The 16569-nt window shown below is 50.9% G+C and overlaps 1 protein-coding gene across 5 annotated transcripts in view; it reads right to left on the minus strand.

Moving 5' to 3' along the window:
• The window catches only part of LOC144124487 (tRNA (uracil-5-)-methyltransferase homolog B-like), a 221962-nt gene that overhangs the window by 97335 nt on the left and 108058 nt on the right, over positions 1-16569 (minus strand). For all 5 annotated transcript variants that reach the window (XM_077657181.1, XM_077657182.1, XM_077657180.1 and 2 more), the window contains 2 exons: positions 15528-15622; positions 5952-6069 (listed from right to left, as the gene is read on the minus strand). In XM_077657181.1, coding sequence (XP_077513307.1) covers positions 5952-6069; positions 15528-15622 — 213 coding nt within the window. The remainder of the gene's footprint in view (positions 1-5951; positions 6070-15527; positions 15623-16569) is intronic.

Here is a 16569-nt window from a genome sequence, read left to right on the forward strand (position 1 = left end):
CTATCGGCCTAGATTCGAATAAATACGGTAGCTGTGAAATGACCGTCCGAAGAGGGCAATACACAGTTTGTGACTGCGGAGATCACGTACTTGTCGGTCGGGGACTGCGTGGAGAGGCACATGCCTTGAGGAAGCGCCTGGACGTGCGTACTGAAGTTGAGAACAGGTAGACATGCACTGTTTGCCAATACTGTGACAACTGTGTGTGCAAAGGCAGCATTCTTTGTGACGGGCAAATCAAGGTCAGGAGTGATGACATACTGGCCGTTGGGAAGAGGTGGAACAGATTTGTTTATAAACAAAACGTAAGAAGCGGCTGCAGGTGGTAAGCAGGTGAACTCGGCAGTACAGAGACGGTGCACAAATGGGGCAAGTGGTTCTAAGAGGAACGGTAGGTCCAACTCAACCACACTTGTAGCACAGTCAATAAGGGCTGCGTGCTAAGGAAATCAAGGCCAAGTATGATTTCATGAGGGCAGTGGTTGAGAACGGTAAAGAGCATGGTGGTTTGGCGATCAGAAATCGTCACACGAGCAGCACAGGCAGAGGACTGGGGACGTTGTCCCATCGGGAACTTGAACAACGGCTGTAGGAGCAGGCGTCAGTACTTTGCGGAGGCGGCGACGTAGGTCGGAACTCATCACAGAAATGTGGGCGCCCGTGTCAACCAGAGCAGAGACGGCAACTCCATCGCCTTGTATGGTCAGGAAATCGCGCGGGGTACGAAGAACTAAACGAGGATTTTGGGGCCGGGTCGTCACTGCAGCATCACGTCTAGATGCTGCAGAAGCTAGTTTTCCGCCTGCGATCATCCGTAGGGACTAGGAGAGGTAGCGCGTGGTCGTTTTCGGCGAACGGGACTGGCGGCGCTGTGGGGATGGTGAGCGGCTGAAGTGGGGCTGCGGAACGTCGGTGGTGGGGCTTGATGTGTCCAAGGATCGCGAGAAAGAGCTTGAGCGGGCAGCGTCGGGCCGATAAGGGGGAGTCGAAGAACGGGTCCACTGGGAGGAGTACCATCGACTACGGCAATGACGGACGATGTGGCCTACACGGGAACAATTTAAACATATGGGCCTGTCGTCAGGCGTACGCCACTCGGAGGGATTGCGTGGTCGAGGAGTGGCGTAAACAGGCCGGACAGGATAAAGAGGAGGGACTTCGGGTACTTGGGGGGAATGAAACGCAGCGACTGAGTTGAAACCCAAGTTAGCAATTTCCTGTTGCACGACGGCTTGAATAAGAAGAAGAGTCAACGGCTGGTCGGCCACAGGAGTTGCTAAGGGAGCCGGACCAATTGCTTCATGCTCACGGCGCACAATACGGGTCACGTTCTCAGGTGAGGTCGGCTGGTTCCGAGAACAAAGACCTCGGCAGGAGGAAGACACAGCCGTGTTGGGCAGGCGTGCGATATGCTGGGTGATCCGTCGGCTTTTGGCGTCCTCGAAGCGGTGGCATGCATTCTTTTACGATGTCGGCAATCTTGTCGCAGTTTTTGTAGATGAGCAGATTGAAGGCGTCGTCTGCAATGCCCTTGAGCACATGTCCGACTTTGTCAGCGTCGCTGATCTTTGTATCCACTGTGTAGCACAGAGACAACACATCTTGAATATAAGAGACGTAGGACTCCCTGGATGACTGGGCGCTACTGGCAAGATCTCTTTTAGCGGCGAGCTGCCGGCCGAGGGGTTTTCCGAAAAGGTCGATAAGCTTCTGCTTACAGTCAGCCCAACTGGACAGTGTCTCTTCGTTGGCATCATACCACTTGAACGCCGTGCCCAAAAACTATGTTCGCAAGCACGAAAGTTTGGTCCCAGCAGTTGTTAGCACTGCACCGTTCATACCTGCGAAGCCAAGTCTCAACGTCAGCGTCATCGTCACCAGAGTAGGGTCCAGGATCACGAGGGTGAGCAAGGACGACGGAGGACACCGATGCTGCCGAATCTTGGGGGGATGCTTACGTCATTGTCGGCCGTGGTAGGTATCATCCGCAACGTAGTTCCATCTTACCCAGCACCTCCACCAAGGATGTTACGGGGAACAACTATTTACATTGATTTACAAGTGTTGGGGTTAGAATAAAGAGTTCCTAGCAGGGAGCACCAACACGAACAAGGAGTTTCTTCTTCGTCGTTCGTCCTCTCTCGCGGGAGGCCACTTCGTCGTAACAATATACTGCAAATTGGGTTAATAACTAGAGATACGTTTTGTCAAGTTTTTGTGTTTTGTATTACATTAACAAAACCAGCTTGTTTGCCCTAGATAAAAGCACTGTAAATCAAGTTAAACAAAAACACACCACCAGAGGCACTGGCTACTTTTTGCTTCAAAGGACTTTGCGCCTCTCTGTAAACATCCTACGACCTAGCACTAAAACTTATGGCTACTCTCTATGTATCTGAGAGCGGCTTTGCGGAATCGATCCGATCGAGCCATTGCACTCTATAAGCGCTCGTTTCACATTTAGCAGGCAGTGCGCATTGTCAGCTTGTGGAGAATCACCGGGCGGTGGCGCCAGATGGTGCCACGTGCCCGTCAACAGCGCGCGCTCCTTGCTCGCTGTGGCCAACCAGCGCGCTAGGAGCGACGGGCGATGGTTGGCGGTAAGCAGTAGCGGTACGCGCTATGCTAAATGTGTCTGATATCTTGCGCAGGCTGTCACACCGTCGCAGTATCTCGCGCTCAAGTTCGGATCCATAAGTAAGGGAACATAACTGATCAGTGTTCCCTTCTAGCTGTCGATGTGACGGTGGGTCAGCTGGGCGTTCACATGGTTGTTGTAACCATGCAAACGGCGCTGCCAGCCTTGGCATGAACGAGTTACAGAGAACAGGCAACCATGGAGTGCAAACTTTCGCCACGTGCTAAGATAGGCTGTTTTCATTGGTCGCCCTGAGTGTCGTCATTGGGAGAGTGAAATGGAAATGGGAAGCTGCGCGAAAATCGAGTTGAGGGCAGCATTTTGCTTGCTTTTTTTTATAAATTTCTTCATTGAATAACTCCCGTTCCTATGCATCGATTCTCGTAATTCTTTCTGTGTGACATAAAGAATCTATCTGAAGCGTAACCGGCATCTGTTCAAGCGGTGTTTCGCAGCCCCTTTAAGGCGCACTCACACTAGCGGGAAAACGCACAACGCAGAACGTTTTCTGCACGCCGCTTCCCGCACAAGTCCGTTTTTCTCCCGCAGACAGCCTGCTGTGCCTTTCCGCAGAGCGATGGGTCCGGTAGCTATTTTTCCCGTGCCGCTGACGAGAACAGCCAATGGGCGCCGACCGCAAACCGTGACGTCGGTCCCAGTTCAGTGACCCCGTCGGCGGAGGCAGAAGCTGCGCACGTCCTGCCGAGCACTCGGCGGTTGCTTTGCCAGCATGAACATGCGACTTGAGACGGTGCAGAAGCGACGGTGCAGAAGCAGCGAACAAACAAGTATAAGTACGTTTACTATAGCCAACAGCTCATCGTTTGAACCAGCCATCCTCGTGACAAAAAGGGCTACGGGAAGAGAGCTAGCAGACGATCAAGACGACGACGTGGGAAAATAGCGCGCTTTCCAGTCTTCTCTGGTGTCACATGACTATCACTTTCTCTTTCTGCTCGTTCGGGTCCTCCCTCAACGCCTCCTATCTCTACATTCCAAGACAACCGCAGTGAGAAAACGCGTGCAGTGTGAGCGTCATTCCGAGGAGCTGCGACGCAGTGTTGACGTTGATGCTGTGCCACTGCGGGAAGTTTCCCGCTAGTGTGAGAGCGTCTTTGCTGAACCGCTATCGCCGCCCCGCGACATCGCAGCCGTGAAACAGTGCACGTCGACCACCTCAAGCCGTACTACGATCCGCCTATCGTGCATGCTCCCTAAGTCGGCAAGATGCCTCCTTTATAGCCGGGAGGTAATTGCAGTGTAGCAGCCACGCTCACTCACTGTGGTGAGCCGTGTGTGTGAAACACAAAGATGACCTAGAGATGTGAAGCTCGCTCGCAACCCGAATGCTTGGTTTGCAACCTTTGAAAAACGGCCTAGGTTCTACTGAGCCTTCTTACATCAAACGTTAATGTATGCCTCCACGCAGGGGTGGCCTACATTATGTGCCACTTTGTAGTGACCACGCCAATTCACTGCACCGTCAAGTCCGGTTCTCCAGCCAATACTCATGCAAAAAGCGGCATAAGCGACATCTACGTCGGATGCAGCCAACTAGGGTGCCTCGATGCGCGCGCCCCCCTTTAGGTGAAGTCACCCTTTAAACCACTAGACGCCGCCTAAACCTGCTTTCGCGAATTTCCTCCGCCATTGTGTTGCCCGCGTCGACCTCGCCGCTCTGCTGTCGTACGGGCGTCACTGCTGCGTGCCTATGTTCGCGCAGCTTTCTCTAGGAGGATGGTCGCTAGACGCGAGTAAGCTAGCTGACGACGCAATTTTATGTTGGTGTGGAATGCTGTTTCGACGCACCAATGGGGTCAGTGCATAGGAGATAGGTTTTGAACTATAGCGATACTCTCTAGAGAAGCTTCACAGATATAATTTGCGCATATATTGCATAACCGTTACCGTCGACGCCTTGACATTGGCTGCTTGTCCCCTCTTTAAAAGCAGAAGGCTCTCCAACAAAATTTAGTATTCTCTTCTCATGTAAAACAAAAGCACACCGCAAGACTTTTTATTTTTTATTTTAAGCGCCCGCGGCAAGCGAGAAGCGCGCAGGCGCCCCCCCTCCCCCCCCATGCCGCGGGCGCGAGGATGGCGGCCACCGTAGCAGACGACGCAGGTGTCCTCACCCTGAGCGGGGGCGGGGCGCAGGCATCGAGGCACCCTACACTTAACCGCCCATGCATGCCGTCTTCCGGTGGTCGCGGTGCTGGGCGAGGTGAAATAAGGCCAAGAAAGGCCTCTGCAGGATGGCTGTTGTCTAATATCAGAACTTTGTCACACACTACAGAGTCTGTTGAGCGCCTTGCCTGCCGCTGTGCGCCACCGAATTCGCGAGTGCTTCCTTTGTTCGCATTCCGCTGCAGTGAACCCGTGCGCTCTCGCCGTTAAGACGACGGCGAAACAGCTGCAGGCCTTGCCACTTTGTGAAAACGTTGGAATTATTCGCCTTGTCGGAACTATTATATAATAAGGGGAAGCAGAAGTATTGCCCTAACTCTGGCATTTTTTTATAGTAGTGTTTTTTCAAAAAAGAAAACGAAAAAACCCATTCCCATTTTTTCTGAACACTCCTGAGACAAATCTCTAGAACGTGGCGAAAAAGAATACGAAAGAACATGTTGCATTATTTTGTTCACAACGATGATGTCCAAGCTTAAACTCGTGGCTTCTTGAACATCAGCAAGAGCGCCTAAAAAAGGGGGCGGGGGATGTTTTATGGGAGGTTTGAAGACGAACTGCTTAATGAATGATCACAAAAAAAAAAAACTTAGGGCAGCCAAAACTCCAATAAATTTCAAGTCTTTCGTTAAGAAGCGTCTTCAAACCAACCATAGAACACCCCCATCTTTTGCCGAATCTCCACGGTCGACAAACGAGATGGCGACATCGGTGCAATCGCTGAGATAACTGCTTTTTTTGTTTCGTCGTTGCCGTAGAGGATGCGAATGTTCTACTTTTTTGAGTGATTCAGGCAAGTACCGCAAGCAAATGTGGTATAAAACAATGCTGTCGACCAAATGTAATTTTTGTGCAAAATATCAGCTCAAACAATTGACCAGTTTAGCTGAGAGAAGCATTCTACGACGCGCGTTAAAATGCGGAACACGCTGCACAAGTAGCACATATAAGTTGCCCACACTAAGCCCGACCTTACCAGTGTTGAGCGCCATTCTCTTCTGATTAGTGCTGGTCACGTTAGTTTTAGTCAGGCGCTCAATTATCAGTCGTCAAGAACATGTGTCCCAGACCTTCAGCGGCGCTAGGGTCCAGGTTGACGCGACCCATGTGCGCACTGTAAACCCACCTGGAAGAAGGACTCGGGCGAGATGCGAAAGCGTAGGCCTCCCAGCATCTCCTCCAGATGGGGCTGGCCGTGCAGCAGCTCGAAGGGTGCCTGGGCGTGGCTGCACCGGCTGTGGCGGCTGCGAGGCACCGACACAAACTCTCGTTAGCCGCCCAGCTCTTCACATGCATTAGTGGAATTTTTATTGAAGAAATGCACTATTCGGATTCGACTTTTTTGTAAGGAATTCTTTTGTAAGAAAGTGGAGAGGCCTTCTCTTCCTTCAGTGAAACCGCAAAAAGAGCGCATGTCTCCAACCTGTGTCCCTGAAGTCTCGAGCGCTGCAATTGTTGAGTGTGCTGAGATAGTGGAGCTCGATGCTCAAGCTGAAAAACATAGCCGGTCTCCTTTGGCCGTTGCAGGACCATATAGCCCCCTAAATCCAAAACAAAAAAGAATAATTCAAGAATTAATGTTAAGGACAGCATTTTGAAAAAGGCAGTTGCTGCTGCAGACCTCTCGGTAAAATAGGGTCTCAGAGTATTGTAGTGGAACTGCCGTTCCATTCAGCCAGTGCAGAGTGATTTAATAAGTCTTTCAAAAATGGATTTTACCACGCGTAATCGCGCTTGAAGAAACCTGGTTGTCTAAAGAGTTGAAATTTCATATGAAAAATTACCGAATATTTCGGACTAATCGTTCATGAAAGGTGGGGGCAGTTTACTTTTGTTGGTATCATCCAGATTTTGTCACAGGGCAAGTTTGGTGTTTCAGCGTGTGGATGGCCATTGCGAAATTCAGGCAGTGGATTTTTCCATTCCTGAATTTCATCCCATTACAGTCGCGAATGTATATTTTCCATATGGAGTTCATGAATCATGATACGCGTACGCAAGATTACTCTCTGTCAGTAGATCGCATGTGTTGCTGGTCGGGGACATCAATTCACACCACTTGACTTGGGCATGTCGAACAGACCAGTGCGGTTCGCGTTTATGGGATTGGGCCTATGTGAATAACCTAAACTGTACGATCTCGGGTTTTTCCCCCTTCATTCGTAATAAATACCCTTCAGTATTAGATTTAACGTTTTCAACCCCAGGGGCAACAGTTTCCTCCTGGACTCCCTTCGACTCTGCAACAAATAGTGATCATTTTCCAATCACTTTTGAAATTGTGTGTCCGATGACTTCTATCGGCGAATTCAGCTGTATTCTAGTCAATTATAATAATTTCAAGAGTTCACTAAGTTCAGAACTAAAAACCTTGTCGAATTTGTCTCGTGAGAGCAGGGTGTTGGGCCTTCCCTCCGCTATAGATCGGGTGTGGAAGCAATCAGAATTTAAAGATACTTCGCCGAGCCCTTCATGGAATGCAGAATGTGCAAAGTATTACAGGCAGCGCAAGGCAGCAACTAATACATAATAAATGCCCCCGAATCGGATCGATTATAAATTTCTCGCAGCTATCCTTAAGCGCACAGTCACTCGGGCAAAGGAAGAATATGATGAACCGAAATATGACTACCTATCTAAATCAGAGAAGAGACAAGCTTGTTTCGCTTCCCAAGGTCTAGGAACACGCTGCCACCGGCTCACAACATTCCCTATTATCTGTTGACCCTTGCAGAGCTTGCAAAGTCATTAGAGGAATTTGGTAGAGGCCTGGAACACCGTTTTTCGGCTGTTCTTTCCCATCCACCAAGAATGGGTAATTTCTATGATGACTTTGTTAATGTCTCTGTTTCTGAGCTCTCCCAAGTTATTGTTTACCTTCTGCAGCTCCTGGCCCTGGCCGTGTCGCCTCTACGATGATTAAACTACTCTTCAACGAATCACCCAGTGATCTACTGGAACTGGTAAATTACTCTAATCGAACCCCATGGATTCCGAATGTCTGGCGTCTTTCAAAAGTTGTTTCGGTGCTTGAAAAGCAAGGCGCAGGGTTGGTCTTAGACAATACTAGGCCAGTTTCTTTGACCTCAAATCTGTTAAAATATGCGTGGAACGCGTGCTGTACGGACGAGTCACGCCCATCATGATTGAAAAGGGGCTGCTAAACCCCTGTCACATTTCTTTTAAGCTTGGGTGCCCCACATGGTGTGCGCATACTGACCTCAAAAGCCGTGTCCGGCTAGCTCACCGGCGTCATCAGTATGCTGTGCTTGTAACTCTTGACATATCTCTAAAGCTCATGACAGTGTAGAACACGGGCCTCTGATGATGCACAGGTTACAGGCCCTAGCCTCGCCAAGTTACTTTGTGACATGGGTGTCAGCTTTTCTGGCCAACAGGGGTCGGAATTTTATTGCTGCCAACGCGGGATTTCTACAAGAATCTTGAACAAACAGCGCGAACAAAGACGAGCACAAAAGACAAGAAAGCGAACGACACGGCGCCGTGTCGTTCGCTTTCTTGTCTTTTGTGCTCGTCTTTGTTCGCGCTGTTTGTTCAAGATGCTTAACCAACTAGCCCGCCAAAACGTGTTCTACAAGAAAATTTCGTCAATCTATAGGTATGCCTCAAGGTTCTCTCCCCTGTACTTTTCAACCTCTGATCCGTTCTATTCCGACCACTCCTGACGCAACTATGCAGACGATATAGGTTTCTTTGCTGCTGTGAGTGACTCACATTCCGTTTACATTTTGTCACATTTGTATTTAAATACTCTTGCCCGATGCTTATCTGAAGTCCACTTATACCTTAGTGCAAATAAGTGTGCGTTGTTAGTTTTTCCGATTTGTCATTAGGTAAACATTTCACTGACTTATCGGCATCACGTGAATCCACAGATATGTTCTCCAGAGTATCTCGGGGTAACATATGACATCTCTCTCTCGCTTAGCGGACAGATATAGATCAGGTGGCGGCGAAAGGGGTTCGGGCGGTCGATCTGCTGCGCCCATGCTGCTGTATGAGCAGACACGCTCTTCTGATGATTTACAAAATATATATCAGGCCTGTCTTAGAATTTGGCTGCGTTCTGTTTTCTGATGCGGCTGCATACAAACTGCGCCCACTTCTGGTCTTAGAGCATGAAACATTGCGCCTCTGTTTGGGTCTCCCTAAATATGTGGCCAACAATGATTTGTACCTTGAAGCGCGAGTGCCGTCTCTTACTGCCAAGTCTCGCCTGGTGACGGTACAAACGTTCTTAAAGTTTTGCGATTCAGAGCAGCATGCATCCCTTTCCTTAGTCAGCCAGCGAAGTTCTTGGGTGTCGGATGGTCTCGGCTTCAAACTCCCCAAATCTGTTTGGTTGAATCCTTGCTTGGCCCACTAAAGTGCAAATACCTGAAATTGTTCTGGTGCGGTCCATCCCCTCATTTGTGGACATCATCGTCGATGATAGTTATCCACGCAATGCCAAATTACTGCCTTTCCCATTGTTAAACAATATGTTGCAAGACTACTTGATGACCTTCCTCTCACATGTTTCAATTGCGATTGATGCCTCGGCGTGTGAAGAAAAGGCAGGTGTAGGCATCTGCTCCCAGTCCCTTGATTGGTCTTTTTTTCTCCGTCTTCAAGATTTCAAACCTATTTATCTGGCCGAGTTTCTAGCGTTGGTTCTTGTTCTGTGCAAGATACCCAACTCTTTCCGCGGTAATAATAATTACGGACTCATTATCCTTATGCACTTTCCTGTCTGCGTCTACTGAATTGCAGCCCTTTTGAATGCTAAAATTTTTGATCCATCCACATATCCAATCAATCCGATTTGTTTGGGTTCCTGGGCAAAGAGGTCTTCAATTAAATGAATCAGCTGATGCTTTAGTGAAGGCAGCCCTGAGTGGCCCAATTGTTGACCCCCTTCCAACCTGTGCTTACATTACAGCGGCACGGTTTTGTACATACACATTTATGAAAGAATTTGCCGCATCAGCGTTTACTTCACTGGACGATTTTCAGCACCTCTCTTGGGGGAGTAAAGCTAGGTAGGCGATCTCGCAAACTTGAAGTTCCCTTCAAGCGACTACGCTGCCGGGGCCGCAACTAAGTTTTTACCTCTACAGGCCTGGTCTTGCGATCTCCCCATTGTGTCCGTATTGTGCTGTGCCGGAAACAACTGAGCACTTTCTTCTCTATTGTCGTCGCTACTCATCGCTCAGGAGGTGACTGTTAGAAGCTCCATTACAGAATCTCAGTTTGCGTCTGTGTTCTGCGGTTGTTCTATCTCTTGGCGCTTCTATGCTTGGTCATACCAATCGGAATGTTTTCTCTGCCATTCAAAATCTTTATGCGAAGCATACTAGCCGCACAACCGAGCTCTTCCTTGCTGCGCCGCGCGCGGCTGCGTAGCTACCACTTGACCTACATCGGCGCACCACGTGATATGACGTCACAACAGCTGTGAAAGCTGGGGCTCAACTCGTGCGCTCGCTTGCGGACGCGCAGCCTCCGCCAGCGGCCTAACTCCCGCTCCTACCGCTAGGAGATACTGACGTCACGCAATTGTATAAAAGGCGACTCTCGTTGAGTCAGTTGAGCAGCGAGATGTCGGCCAGGGAGAGGGCGGCTCGCCAGACCGCAAAGCGCAAGTTACAAAGAGCCACGGAAACGGGAGAAGAACGAGAAGTACAGCTAGCCAAGCGACGTATGCTTCGCATCTTAGGCTTAACCATAAGCTAAGCCAGGCAATTTTTTTTTCTAGAAACAAAACGTTTAGCATCATAAGCTTTTGTACTGCCCCTTAACCTTATTTGGGTACTTCCGCTTTGCTATTCCTACATGTTTTTTCCCTCTTCCTTTCTTGCACTCACTCTCTTACATAAATTCAAGCTTGTTAGATCCCCTAACTACCCGCAACCACCGCTGTCACGGAAACTGAATCGCCCAATTATTTATGTCATCCATCCTATGTTTGCCGCATGCAATTTGCAATGCAAGTAGTCACCGCCTGGTTATGGCCAATCCCCCTTGTGAGTATGTGCCATTTTGTGAGGCAAACAATAACAACACATTGGGCAACCAGCCTGGCCAGAAGCGTCGACATCACGCTCCGCCGACTCACCAGCCGCAGCTAACGGGCCTCCTTCAATGGATCGCTTTCCACATCTGGTGACTCCGGACGACAGCTTCAACGCACGCAACGCTGCACCCACCAGCTCGACGCTCCTGTCTGTCTGATACCTCCGCTTGCCCTTGCCGCTGCACGTCCACTGTTGGCGCCCGGCTTTCGCCAGCTTCTTCCCACCGCCATGTACGCGCCTTCTATCGTATCCGGTGAGCTCCTTCAGCCATATCAGTGCTCCTTCCTTCCTCGGCTACCCGGCCTGCCTACGTTCTATGCCAGGGACCCCGTTTTGTGGCTGGTGCTGCTGGACTCACACTTTCACGTCGACCACGTGTCCAGCCAGCTACTGCGCTATCAGCACGCCAGTTGTGAACTCCCACCCAGTCTCCTGGCAAAACTTTTGTTGCCGCCTCCTGGCACAAACATTTACGCCGACTTAAGAAGGCCTTGACTGCATGTTTTGGCTTGCAGCTACCGCCAACTTCCTGCACTCCTGTTCTGGCCTCAGAAGCTGCGCCGCCACTCGACTCACCAACCACCCCTGTCCGAATTCCCTAACCGAGCTGCTTCGTCTACGGACGCCCATCCACCTGCGAACTCCCGTCCCACAGCGCCTCCTGCCCAGCCATGCTTGCCAACTGTGGCGCCTGCCCTTGAACCATCGCCAGAAGAGCGTTCTCTCTCGACCCGAGCCCCAACTCGCTTCTAGTCGCCTGTTCGCCTGCTACCTCAAGCCCAACTCCAGTGAGCCCATCTGTCCTTCTTGTCGCGGGGCGTGCATGCAAGCCTCACCTGAGCCTTGTCGCGCATAACTGACACCCAAACCGCCTGCCACGGATCCCTGCCAGCCTGGAGCCTTCACAAATTACTGCGCCTCCGCAACACACGAGACAGCCATGGAAAAAGGTGCCATGCTTGCGAGGCATTACAGCATGCCCCTTCCAACACCGCCAATAGACTTAGCACTACTGCTTTCTTCCCATTCCAACTCCTACGTCCCGGACTTGTGCCCTCTATTCCCAGCAAGCGGTCCCAACACCACAGTGAGCTCGCTTTTTCTGACAGTCGATACACCCCGTCGCCCACTTCGACTACTTCCTAACAATGCAGGAGACCTCAATCCAAGTGCCGTCTGCCGTCGTTTCACCGTCACCAGCGGCCGAGGCATCGCCTTCAATTCTCCCACTGCGGTTTCCTCGCACCATCCTTTCGTCCGCACCGACTGGGTCGAGGCATATCGCATATCTCCTGTACATCCCCACGCGGCTGCATTTTCTGTATTGGCATTTCCTGGCCAACTTCAACCCAGCTGAATGCCCCACCAGTAGGCCTTACGACTGAAGCACGACTAGCTCGCCTCCAATCCCTGGATAACTTTTCCCGCCTGTTCCTTCCGTCATCATCCTAACCTTTGGCTCCTCTCGCCCTTTGCGAAGCAGCCAGGCTCTACCGCTCGAGCTCAATTCTCCCGCCCGACGACCTTCACGAACTCTGACTCGAACTTCACTGGCCTGAAGAAACTTGTAGACATCGTCTTTAGTTTTCTTTTATCGCGCATCGCGCTAGGAAGGGCAGCGTTGATGACGAAAATGCAGCTGGGAGCGCGACCTCGCTCGCGCAGAACGCATTCGGCAACCAGCCTGGCCAGCAACGTCGACAGCCCGCTTCGCCGGCTCACCAGCCGCGGCTGCCGGTCCTCCTTCAATAAATGTGGGTTGCCTTTCCACAAGCTCTCACTGCGCGTCCCCACGTATCCTCTTCTCTTTTTCCCTTGGCAGGACGACAACCATGCGAACTAAAGCTAGCGCTGTAAGCTCTCTCTCCACCCACAAAGCGCCCTTCTCGTAGCTTGCAAGCTGCGACAACTGGGTTCAAATACGGCAGCAAATCATGTCGGCGGAGTGAGACGACGTGCATGCTGCGGCAACAGCGCTGGCGGTGCGAGTGTGAAAAAAATGGTCTTCTTCGGGCGTTGCAATATCAAACTTCCAAGGCCATGTCAAGAAGCACTGAAGGAATTCGATCCCATTAACACGTGACAAGCCGCATGTAAGGGCATGCATTGGCAGTTTAGAATAGAGAATATACACGCTTGCCACATACTGAACTCCTTGTTGGTGTGAGCCATGCTTTTGAGACGAGTTTAAGCAATGTGCAAACTCACAAGCCCATCACAAAGATAAGGGAAAGAAGGAGATTAGTCGCACTTTTCCACCCCTTCTCTCCCAGTTCTCTCAAGTCTGATTATAGCCAGTGATGCTCCAGATCTGGCTCGGGAGAACGGCGTGAGGACTGCTTCACATGCGCTCCGCAAACTTTGTCCTTTACGATCAGATTAACTCATCCCAGCCGTCTGAAACTATCATCAGCCTCCGCTTCTCTTCAGGAACCTGCCTTTCCCGATTTGGACCACCACATCAAGAGGCGAGCCCATATCTTTTCATCCCCTGCTGCACTGAGGCTAAGCCTCGTGGCGCAGCAGCCGCCAATATCGAACGCCGCTAGAGACGAAGCTTGGCGCTCGGACCACCAGCGAGTCAGCGTCTCGGTGGCGGCATGGAAACCAGAATTCCCGAGTTCAAACCCGACCGCGGCGGCTGGGTTTCGATGGAGGCGAAATGCTAAGGCGCCCATGTGCTGTGCGATGTCAGTGCACATTAATTATCCCCAGGTGGTCGAAATTATTCCGGAGCCCTCCACAAAGGCACCTCTTTCTTCCTGTCTTCTTACACTCCCTCATTTATCCCTGGCACAGTTCAGGTGTCCACCAATATGTGAGACAGATACTGCGCCATTTCCTTTCTCCAAAAACAAATTTTCATTTTTTAAATTTTTAGAAGACATATCTTCCTCAGAGCTTACCTCTACCAACTGCTGGCAATCAGCACACGACAAGCGAAGCTCCAATCGCAAATCCCCTCCGACCGTTACCCAAATCTGTCTCAAGGCCGGCGCGGGCGCCTGCCCCTGCCGCCCCAACTGTCTTCCCTAGCCACCCCAAGTTCCCCATTGCCGACCATAAGATCATCCTCCGTCCCTGCAGTGGCCTCAAGCTTCCGACCATGAACGGCGTTGTGCTTCGTGATGCCATTCTGCAAGCAGCCCGCCTCGGACCTCAAGAGGCCAAGCCCGACACAGTCATCATCAACACCATCCAACATCTCATCCTCATCAAGCCCCAGGCCCCGCGGCTCACATCGAAGTCACTTCCGGTGCTGCAGCCTGCCACACCGAAACAGCCGTCCACCCCTAACAAGCCTAAGGCCCGGTCCCGCTCCTGGACTAGAACCAGGCCACCACCACCTCCGGTCCCACCGAGACCACCTGCCCAGGCACCCGGCCGCTGCACCGGTCAAGTGAGCTGGGCAGGCGTAGTTTCCCAGTACTCCGCCAACCCCCTCTATGAAGAGCTGCTGCATGTCCACGCGCAGCTCGCCTCCCTCCAAACGACCAACCTCCGCCTCCAGGCACAACTGCATGCCCACCATCAGGCCCAAACCCCTACCCCAATGCCAGCAGCCCCGGCCGCTTCATGCCGTGTTAAGGGGTTTGCCCCCCTCTGCATTGCTTGGCAATAAATGTTTTCCACCACCAGCACCACCCTATCCCGGCTATTGCTTTTTGAAGCGAAAAGCTTCACTACGTCAGCTTTTCAGCCATCAGCGGGGCCACAAGTTTGACCTTGAATGTAGCTAGAGGCAAAAACAAGGAAATGACGCCTGCTGTCTCACATATCTCAGTGCACCCGAACATGCCGGAAGGGAAAGAAAGTGAAATGAAAGTTGGTTTTAACAAAAGGAAATTATGCCTATCTCACATTGTGCCTTTTCTTTTCCCAAAAAAAAAATGACTTCTTTTTCAATTTGAATTGAATTGGCTGTTGGGGAAAGGCAATGGCTCTGTTACATATCAGCAGACACCTGCACCAGGAGGGAAGGGATAAAGAAGGGACTGAGAAAGGAAGAAAGAGGTGCCGTAGTGGAGGGCTCCGGAATAATTTAGACCTCCTGAGGATCTTTAAAGTGCACTGAGATCGCCAAACAGGCCTTTCGTCTCCATCGAAACACAGCGATGTTTGACCCCGGATTTGGTTCCATATCTCCGCATGCAATGAGCAATAATACAGTTGTAAATATCACCGAAGCTATACTAAATATATACTGTTTTGTGTGTGCGCCTCTCGTGCCATTTCGAAAAAATCAAAATGTTTAACAAATAAAAAAATGCCTACTACTGTGTGTGTGTAAGAATGGCTATAAAAACCGCCAGTCGCTCATCCACAAACGTAGCCAGGGAGATGCAGCTTTCCGCTTTTGACCAGGGTTAACCAGAGCTAAACTGCCACCAATTTTTTTTCTCATTGATTTATCTGATACATGAATATGTATTGCTTTCTAACAAATAGATATGGAAGTGGTGCCCATCCTGCGCTGAGTCTTTTGCCCTTGCTTTGGGCCTCAAAGCCCTTGAAGCTCCCAACCCACCAAAGACTTCCTTCCTGGGCTCTTGTGGCTGCTTAGCCCAGTCCCTTCCAGCACAAGGTGAGACACAAGCGTGCACAATAACAGAATGTAATCTCACCAGGCCTGAAAGTAGAGGGATGAGAGACCACACTCGCTGCCTGGGCCTCGGACAAAGTGCTCCACAAGGGCTTCTTTCTCACGACACAGCTCCTCCTGCACAAACAAACAGCAGCGACACAACTCAAGCCGCCCGGTGCACAATCAGAAGTGATTACAGCGCACGCCAGCAGCCCTTGATATGCCGCCAACGAGACAAGACGGAGTGAGGAGGTCGTGTTTCAACATGAATGTCATGCTTGCAATCCCCATGTATCTGGCCGAAAACAGTGCGTACATGCAGCAGATCATGAGCAAAGGATAAATTTTCAGAAGGGCATAGTGCAACATTATTGCTACAAGTGACTAATTATGGCATGAATTTTAATACGCAGGCCCACAACTGCATCGATAGCGCAGGGATGAAAGGTATATCGTGTAGAAATATCGGGGGGACGGCCTTCCACCCCCGTACTCCCGCCGATGCAGCGTTCCCGCTCGCTAGCCGCGGAGGGGTTCGTGCCCGAGGGAACAAAGGGAAGGACGACAAAACATGAACACTCATATGCTATTTATTACAACTGCGAATAATACACAGAGCGGGCCAGCTAGCTACAAAACATCAACGAAGCATTCCTCTGAAATAGAAGGCTATGTAAGAAGGGCTTCCGACTTACCGGCTGGGCAGGAGCGCGACTGCGGAGGTATCGGCGGCGAACGTTTGTATACGCCGACAGTGGCGGCCGGGTTTTACCGTGTGCACCGCATCCTTAGAGCAACTCCATTCCCGTGCATTTGCTGGGGAAGGTGCCGAGAGCGCGTGTTTGCTGCGCTTACTTCGCTGCCTGGAACCGTAAGTCCAGTGGCAAGGCACATCAGATCAGCTTTTGTTTAGATAACAAGAAAAGTTTTAAAAACGGACTATCTTTTTGTCGCGGAGGGTATCTGTGCAGTGGTAGTGAATGTGGGCGGAGCTTCACTGCAGCCTATTCTAAATCACTGCACTGCAGCCTTAAGTTGTATCAGACTATTCCTGCCGTGCGAACAAGTGCCCCACACCAAGT

The sequence above is a fragment of the Amblyomma americanum genome, chromosome 3, assembly GCF_052857255.1.
Source record: "Amblyomma americanum isolate KBUSLIRL-KWMA chromosome 3, ASM5285725v1, whole genome shotgun sequence".
In the NCBI taxonomy this organism is placed as follows: domain Eukaryota; kingdom Metazoa; phylum Arthropoda; class Arachnida; order Ixodida; family Ixodidae; genus Amblyomma; species Amblyomma americanum.